This window comes from Armigeres subalbatus, chromosome 1 (assembly GCF_024139115.2).
Source record: "Armigeres subalbatus isolate Guangzhou_Male chromosome 1, GZ_Asu_2, whole genome shotgun sequence".
NCBI classification, from domain to species: domain Eukaryota; kingdom Metazoa; phylum Arthropoda; class Insecta; order Diptera; family Culicidae; genus Armigeres; species Armigeres subalbatus.
In genome coordinates this window covers 12,029,106-12,036,913 of record NC_085139.1, presented here as the reverse complement: position 1 = coordinate 12,036,913, position 7,808 = coordinate 12,029,106, and the positions used below count along the sequence as shown (strand labels likewise).

At 40.8% G+C, this 7,808-nt stretch overlaps 1 protein-coding gene across 1 annotated transcript; it reads left to right on the top strand.

Moving 5' to 3' along the window:
* The first annotated feature begins 1,491 nt into the window (after window positions 1–1,491).
* LOC134208094 (synaptic vesicle glycoprotein 2A-like) lies at window positions 1,492–3,560 on the top strand. The gene is made up of 4 exons (XM_062684182.1): window positions 1,492–1,872; window positions 1,936–2,220; window positions 2,282–2,690; window positions 2,746–3,560. Exons 1-4 carry the CDS (start codon window positions 1,602–1,604, stop codon window positions 3,326–3,328), a joined length of 1,548 nt encoding a protein of 515 aa, XP_062540166.1. The 5' UTR covers window positions 1,492–1,601; the 3' UTR covers window positions 3,329–3,560.
* The last annotated feature ends 4,248 nt before the right edge of the window (window positions 3,561–7,808 follow it).

Here is a 7,808-nt window from a genome sequence, read left to right as displayed (position 1 = left end):
TGGCTAATGGAGCTTGACGAAAAAAGATGAATGTTATCTCGTTGAATACTTAAAAGGGTTCATTGACAAGAAACGGTAAAAAATGGCCATAAATAGTGCTAGACATCAGAAGCAAGGGCACGACAACAACAATGATTTACAACTATTTTATCAACAAGAAACGTCGTTGTAATAATTCTGAAGGCGACTCTCCTGACAACAAATGAATACAATTATGGCAGAATATGATTCAGCATATCTGTGCTCTGGAGACAAATCTGCGCAATTCCTAATAACCAAAAACTGTTATGGTATGAGTAGAATTTCGGATGCCAATTGCTTGACTTGTAATCTTCCAGACAATAAATAATACTTGAAGTATGTGACTGGTCGTCAAACATAATTTGGCACAAACTTCAACAAACTTTCAACATAGTGCATTCTTGCAAATAACCCAAGAATGAAGACAGCATTGTGACTGGCGGTGTATTTTATTAGTTTTATTATAGTAGGAGTATTTCAATAAATTTCATTGCTTTAAAAGTCAATTGAAGTATTTCTACATCATTAGTTGTACCTGGACGTTAATTGTTTGCTTGCTATAAATCATGTTAAATAAATTATACAAACACGAATAACTCAAATATATTTTAAAAAATCCCAGTTTCTCACGTACCCAGAGCTTTATAGTCTTCCCTTATTCTAATTTAGTGCAGCACCCACAGAGCATTTTGTGTTTAGATACTTTGAGGCATCCGTAGATTGGTCGCTGTCATCTCTAAGTAGGTATAGCCCAATTTCCTGTGTCTTGGTATGTGTCATCATCATCCATTATGCACGTAATTGCTTAATCCTTTTGCACACCTTGGACACACGGGCGAAAACAAGCCAAATTTACGACTCATACAGTCTTATCACCACAGACAAACAGCTATAGCATTTCAAAATTGTTTCTGATAAATCATCGCTTGGCTACTCTGTTACCTTCTGGTTCGCCTTTTCTTTGAAACATCATCGATTGTAAAATTGTCAAACGGATATACTCTAATGTGAACTGAAGGAAATGCGGTGCGCGCGCACCTGTAAAGCTCATGTAAATCTTGAGATCAATGTTGTCTTAAAAAGCCGTTGCATTCATCGTCGATGTTGCTCCGTTTGTCTGTATTTACATCATCCAGAATACTTAGTGCTTACAAGAGTCTCAGATTAGAAATTTCAACACAGTCATGCCATAGCTCCACTTATTAACAAGGAGTAAAAGCTGAGCATCTTCCAGATCGTATGAAATACCATCCACACACACCGTGCTGGCAGTTCTTTATTCGTACTAAGACATCTTATCGGAAGATTCGCCCAGCATATGTTCCGCTTTCCGTTATGTTCCGTCGCGTCATGATGCCGTTTCGCAATTGCAAACAAACCGATAAGAACATTCGCAGCCAGACTGCTGAACTGCTCCACTGATCGACGACGTCGTCGGTGATCTGCCGTCGCAGGAAATGATCTTTAAAATCTGAAGAAGCTGCAGCGCAGAACTTCAGTTTGCGCGTATCACTCACCGGTGGCGGTCATCTCTTGGAATCTCTCTAGTCTAGTTCGAAGCTCGAATTTGGAATTTGGCAATGGCACCACCATGCTCTGCAGACGTTGTGTTCACGGTTGAACCGGTCAAGGTTGAACCCGTGCGAGAGAAGCAATCGCACACGTACGATGAAGCGCTGGAGCTGGCCGGATTCGGGCGAGCACACGTTTTCTTAGTCATTCTGTCCGGGTTTTCAATCATGGCCTCGATCAACGAAGCCATGGGAATGAGTATTATTCTGCCGGCCAGTCAGTGCGATCTGGGGCTGGATCCTGGAGAAAAGGGAATGATCGGTGGAGCGGTGTTTTTGGGTTAGTGACAAGCATTAGGTTGAGTGTTCGAAGTGGTTCATACTGAGACTGTTTTCTTCGCAGGAGTCATGACATCGTCGTATTTCTGGGGCTATCAGGCGGATACTCGAGGAAGACAGTTCGTGTTGAAATATGCGTTGATAGCCACCTCGATATGTTCGGTTATCTCGAGTTTTGCGAACGACTTTGCTTCGTTGTTAGTGATGCGGTTCATCACGGGGTTGTGTGTTGCAGCGCCTTCGGCTACGGTTTACGCATATCTGGGAGAGTTCTGCATGCCAAGTAGACGAGACCAGATGATTTCTTACGCATCAGTTATACCTTCCATTGGAATAATCTATGTTGGATGTAAGTGTGTTTATTCATATGCAAAGACATATTTGTGTTGAGCGTTTTCATTTCATTCCAGTAAGTGGATGGTTAACACTTTCTTTTGATTGGAGTATCATCATCACGGAAACGATCACCTACAAACCATGGCGTTTGTTATTTATTTTGTATACCGCCCCGGGATGTTTAGCTGGAATTGTTTTCTTCTTTTTTCCGGAGACTCCAAAGTTTTTGCTGTCCAAAGGTCGAGATGGAGAGGCATTGGCTGTATTACAGAAGCTTTACCAAATTAACCATGGATGTGCAAAAGAAGGAAACTACGAAGTAACGGCTCTTCAGCCCGAAGTAAATGAAGTTGAATTTGAATCTGAATCGGGCCTGTTGGGAATTTTAAAATCGATGAAGAATCAAACTATTCCACTACTGAAGTTTCCATATTTGAAGTACTTCTTAGTTTGCTGCGTTCATGGTGCCAGTGCTTTTACCATGTAAGTTGTTAATCAACTAATTTTGCGAAAGTTCATTAACCTGATTTTCTTTCAGATATGGCGGCCTGGCTCTTTGGTTTCCACAAATCATGAATCAAGTATCGTCTAACCCGTCGGATGGCACGAAGATTTGCTCCGTCCTGCAGCAGCAGGACGTCGTCCCGGTTGATTATTCTACCACTGATATTTGTGATTCAACCATTGAAAAGGAAACCTTCATCTACACGGCAATGCTCGGATCATTCGGTGGAATTTACTGCTTAGTTCTCTCGATAATCCTTCGTCGATTCCGTACCTCAACGATAATGATCTTCAATATGACCATCTCTGGTATTGCGGGCCTTCTGCTACAGTACTTTACCAACAGTTATATTGTTGCAGTGCTATTTTGTGTGCAGATTATGTTCGCCGGCATTTGTGTCATGTTGGTGAATGCTGGAGCCGTGTCGCTATTCCCAACTAAAGTGCGAGGCATGGCCGTCAACATGGTTAACATGATTGGACGGTTGAGTTGCTTTATCGCTAGTGCAGTTATAGGACCTCTGTTGTTGCAAAACTGCCCGCTAACGTTCTACTGTTTGTCGTTCATGCTCTTTGTCAGTGCTGCAGCTACGTTCCTTCTACCAAAGGATAAGTGACAGCCGTAGTTTGCATCGGAACATGAGTACCTAGTCGACTGTGATCTTCTCAGAAATGATTACGATTCGAAATCTACGGGATCACCGCTAAGCGCATGATCCCTTTAGACTATTAGAAGACTGACTGAAATCTCGTCAATACAAATTCTTCCGAAAAAGAATTACATACTCCAAAATACTTTCCTAATAATATAAATCAAATAAATGTCAATCAAAACTGATAACAACTACAATCTTTCTGCCGGATGACTCTCCGAATTCTCGTCGCTTAGCTTGACGGCCATCGGCTTGACATTCCTGACCTGGTTGATTGTTTGAAAACAGTATCCGAACAGTTAGTCCCTCCATTCCGCCAGAGTTTGTGAAAACTGACGCGATGCCGGGGGTGAAGCCGATGATGTTTGTCAAACATGTTTGAGCGTTCGTTGGGCACATTGTGCATTATCCGTCCTGTTTACCTTCGGAGTCAACAGTGCAGCGTTGTGTCATAGTGCCGCTCAAGCTTCAAACAGACGTCCACACTTCAAACATCACAAGTGGCTGTCGAAAGCCACGCTTAGTTCATATAGAAAGTAAATAAAACAATATTGGGACCCCGGTCGCTCCACTGATTGGCATCCCCAAATCAGCGTCTTGATCTTTTTTTCCCTCTGTTTGTCAGCCGGTAACCGTTCGGCTTGATTGGTTTCGTTTTGATGGCTGCCTCCCACGCCTTCCTCATTGGCGTCGACGACGTTTCGGTTTTGGGCCATCTCTTGAGCGCAGCGCAAGCGTGCGTTTCGCAGCCCAAAACGCGAGGTCGTGATTTTGCATTAATCACAGCAATCCATTTTCGGTCAAATGTCAAGTGGCCGTCGTCGTCGCGCTATTGTGACTGCCTACCAACCTACTTAGATTGATCGTCGTCGGAGCGAATTCTGGAGTGTTGATTTTTGGGTGATTGCTTGGCCAAATTTGTGTCACTGTTTCAAGTGATGGTTTCCCTTTCGTTGCGCGTTGCATTCGTTCAAAATACAAAGTATGATGCAAAAAAAATGGATTGAATCGGGGAAGCTGATTTACCCACACTCGTCATCGTCAACACCATCGCCAAGGTTGACCACCGACCACCGCGGGTGCTCTGAGAACCAATCTAGCTGCAATAATTTACCAACTTTTATGTGGCAATCACCGTTCGGAAAAAGAGACGAAGGTTCGTAAAACCAATCAGGCGTGAATGCAGCGGAAAAGTAACTTCTATAGTGACTGCAATATGGAATGTTTGTATGTGCGGTAAGAAGCGTTTTATAAATGGGATGCAATTTATCCTGCAGCGGAGTTGCCAGATTTTAATACAGTTTTCAATTGTATCAAAGAATCTTTATTAGCTCACGTTCAATGTTTTTAAAAGTGGTATTGTTATTTCATTCACCTGTATAATTTCCCGGGATTGTTGTTCAGAGCTAGACATCAATTTAGAAGAAATATCATATAGGCAGACTCATCGGAAAATATAACGAACATATTTGCTATATCTTCTTCTTCTTCTTATTGGCATTACATCCCCACACTGGGACAGAGCCGCCTCGCAGCTTAGTGGTCATTAAGCACTTCCACAGTTATTAACTGCGAGGTTTCTAAGCCAGGTTACCATTTTTGCATTCGTATATCATGAGGCTAGCACGATGATACTTTTATGCCCAGGGAAGTCGAGACAATTTCCAATCCGAAAATTGCCTAGACCGGCACCGGGAATCGAACCCAGCCACTCTCAGCATGGTCTTGCTTTGTAGCCGCGCGTCTTACCGCACGGCTAAGGAGGGCCCCATTTGCTATATCTATCCAGCCGTTTTTAAGTTATTCGGATACGAGCACAGACCAGAGTAGCCTGAATAGCTTACAGTAGTCATCGAGCAAGTAAGGCCACTGTGTCTTAGTCGTCGCGAAAATGAATAAATTTCTATTTGGTGCTCGGTAAATCAATTGATATGCGTTTGATCGTGTTCCTGTTCGGTGTGCAGGTAGTTAATTTGTTCTGCTTTGTGCGACCGAATCATGGTTAGTTAAAATCATTGTGAAAAAAGAATGGCACGGTCGAATCGCTTATCTGAGTGATTCCTGATCCAACGATGCCTACCGACTAACTGATAATCATTCCTGTGGTTTTTGTGGAGACGCAGAGGTAAACATGGCTTCAAATAACAAAAACCACCTACTAATATTCCTTCCCTCTTCCTCACTGATTACAAAGCCGTGACCGGCGCCGTTATTGATTATTTGAGCATTTGAGTCACTGAAACTTGCACACTGGGAATGCTTGTACAATTCCAGTCAGTCATTCAGTTGTTCTTTGTCCAATTTTACTGATTCTGGTCAATCACGGAGTAGCAACAATATATATGTGTAGTCAGTCAAAGCTAAGTTAAGTCATCTTAGTAGAGCTGTACGCCGCCGCATGACACCGACGATTTGAAGAAATAAAACATGCTCTTAGTGATCATTTGAATCAAATTGGCTTAGAATTGAATGCAAGGAATCCAAGAAATCCAAGAATTGGAATACAGGCCTTAAACTCAAAACACGTAACAAAAAATCTATTAGCTCCTTTTAGATATGGAACATGTTCTTCGTAATCTTTTAAACCAAATTCTATTTCCCAACGATTCCAACTATTTTTCAAAATTAAAACAATAATCCAAAAAATGCTGTTTTCAAGTTTGGCTTAACATTTGGCCGATCTTGAATCAAAATCTGTTCAATTCTTCAGATTTTTACGGGCAGCACTTTTCCATGTTTTGTTCTTGATTTTTAAAATAGTTAAAGAATTTAAAAAAATGAGTTCTTTGGAAAAGTTGACCTTAAATTAGTCAAATAATCGACTGAAGCAATAAAAACGACATACATGTGAAGGTCAATTGAATGCCTGTTCCATTGCAAGTCACTCAAGATTTTCTCGAATTGGAGTACATGTCTCAAGATCAATACGCATAGCGAAAGATCTATTTACTACTTTCAGAAAGTTTCAGAGGTAAGCTAGCCAAGGGCTGAAAGCCTCTTAAATGAAAATATTAATAATAATAATCCTTTCAGAAATAAACATGCGGTTAGCGATCTTCTCATTAGCATTACATATCTCACTGGGACATTACCGCCTCGCAGCTCAGTATTTATCAAGCACTTCCACAGTTGTTAACTTCGAGGTTTCAAAGCCATTCTTGATTCATATATTATGAGGCTAACACGTTAGTACTTTCATGCCTAGGGAAGTTGAGAAAATTTCCAACCCGAATATTTCCTAGACCAGACCGGAAATCGAATCCAGCCAACTTCAGCTTTATCTTGCATTATAGCTTCGCATCTTATCGCATGGCTAAGGAAGTCCTCGCTGTTTCTGATCATTTGAATCAAATAGCATTTGATAATACGTGCTACGCCATGCTATTCGATTCATGGAATGGACCTGGAAGAATATATACTTTTTGAGGGCATATCTAATTTGGTTCTACAGATTACAAGGCACATTGTCAATTTTCAAAAACAAATAACATACGTTAGGATACACGTGCGGACCATAAGGCCTAAACTCCAGGGAAATCTTGGACGCTCATCCAATTTAATTCTACGGAACATAATCAGCACAAACGATTTAAAAAAGCTTGCAGCTCTCAAGGAGGTCAATTCAAGACTTATACTCCAGGGAAATTTTATATGAACTGGGATGCAACAAATGTTGAAGGAATATCCATTTTTATTCTAAGTCGGTAGGGACAAGTCCTTTCTTATTCGTCGTGAAAATTGGAGAACGATGCGTTGTGTTTATTTTTAAATTTGCTCGAAAGAAGCTTAGGAAACCGAAAGATTGTAAGTCATTGTATTTTAACGACGGAGGTCATTATGTCGAGCAGAATCATAACTCTTAGTGACATTTTGGTCAAAATTGTGTTACTATAGCAAAAAATGCTTTGATTCTTTGCGACAATGTCTTGACATAGTTTGTACAATGTTGAGAAAAAATATGAAAATTGGTATAAAGCGAAAAAATATTGGAAGAATTTGCACCCATTTTTCTCAAAACTAACTTTTTTTGACTTACACACCTTTGCGCCCCCTCAGTTGTTTGATGGAACTCAATACAGGAGATCCCCCCCCCCAAATAAAATTTTCTCATTACGCCACTGCTTAACCGAAAATGGTAGCATTTCTGATGTCCTGGCAATGACAAAACCACCATTGAATCATTTCACAAAAAAAAAAATGTTAGAAATATTAGCGAACACCTTTTAACATAACTCGTATCTAACCAGAAAGTGCTCTTAGTACCATTTTTCTGAAAAATGTCTTCTATCGGAATTCTGGAAAACTCATTGCTGAAAACTCCCCTATCAGCGAGTCTTTTCCCAGGAATTCTGAAGAATTTGCACTCAAAGAATTTTGAGACATTGCCCGATTGAGAATTTTGGAAACCACTTTTTCTTCAATTCTGTACAATCCTTCCTTCGGG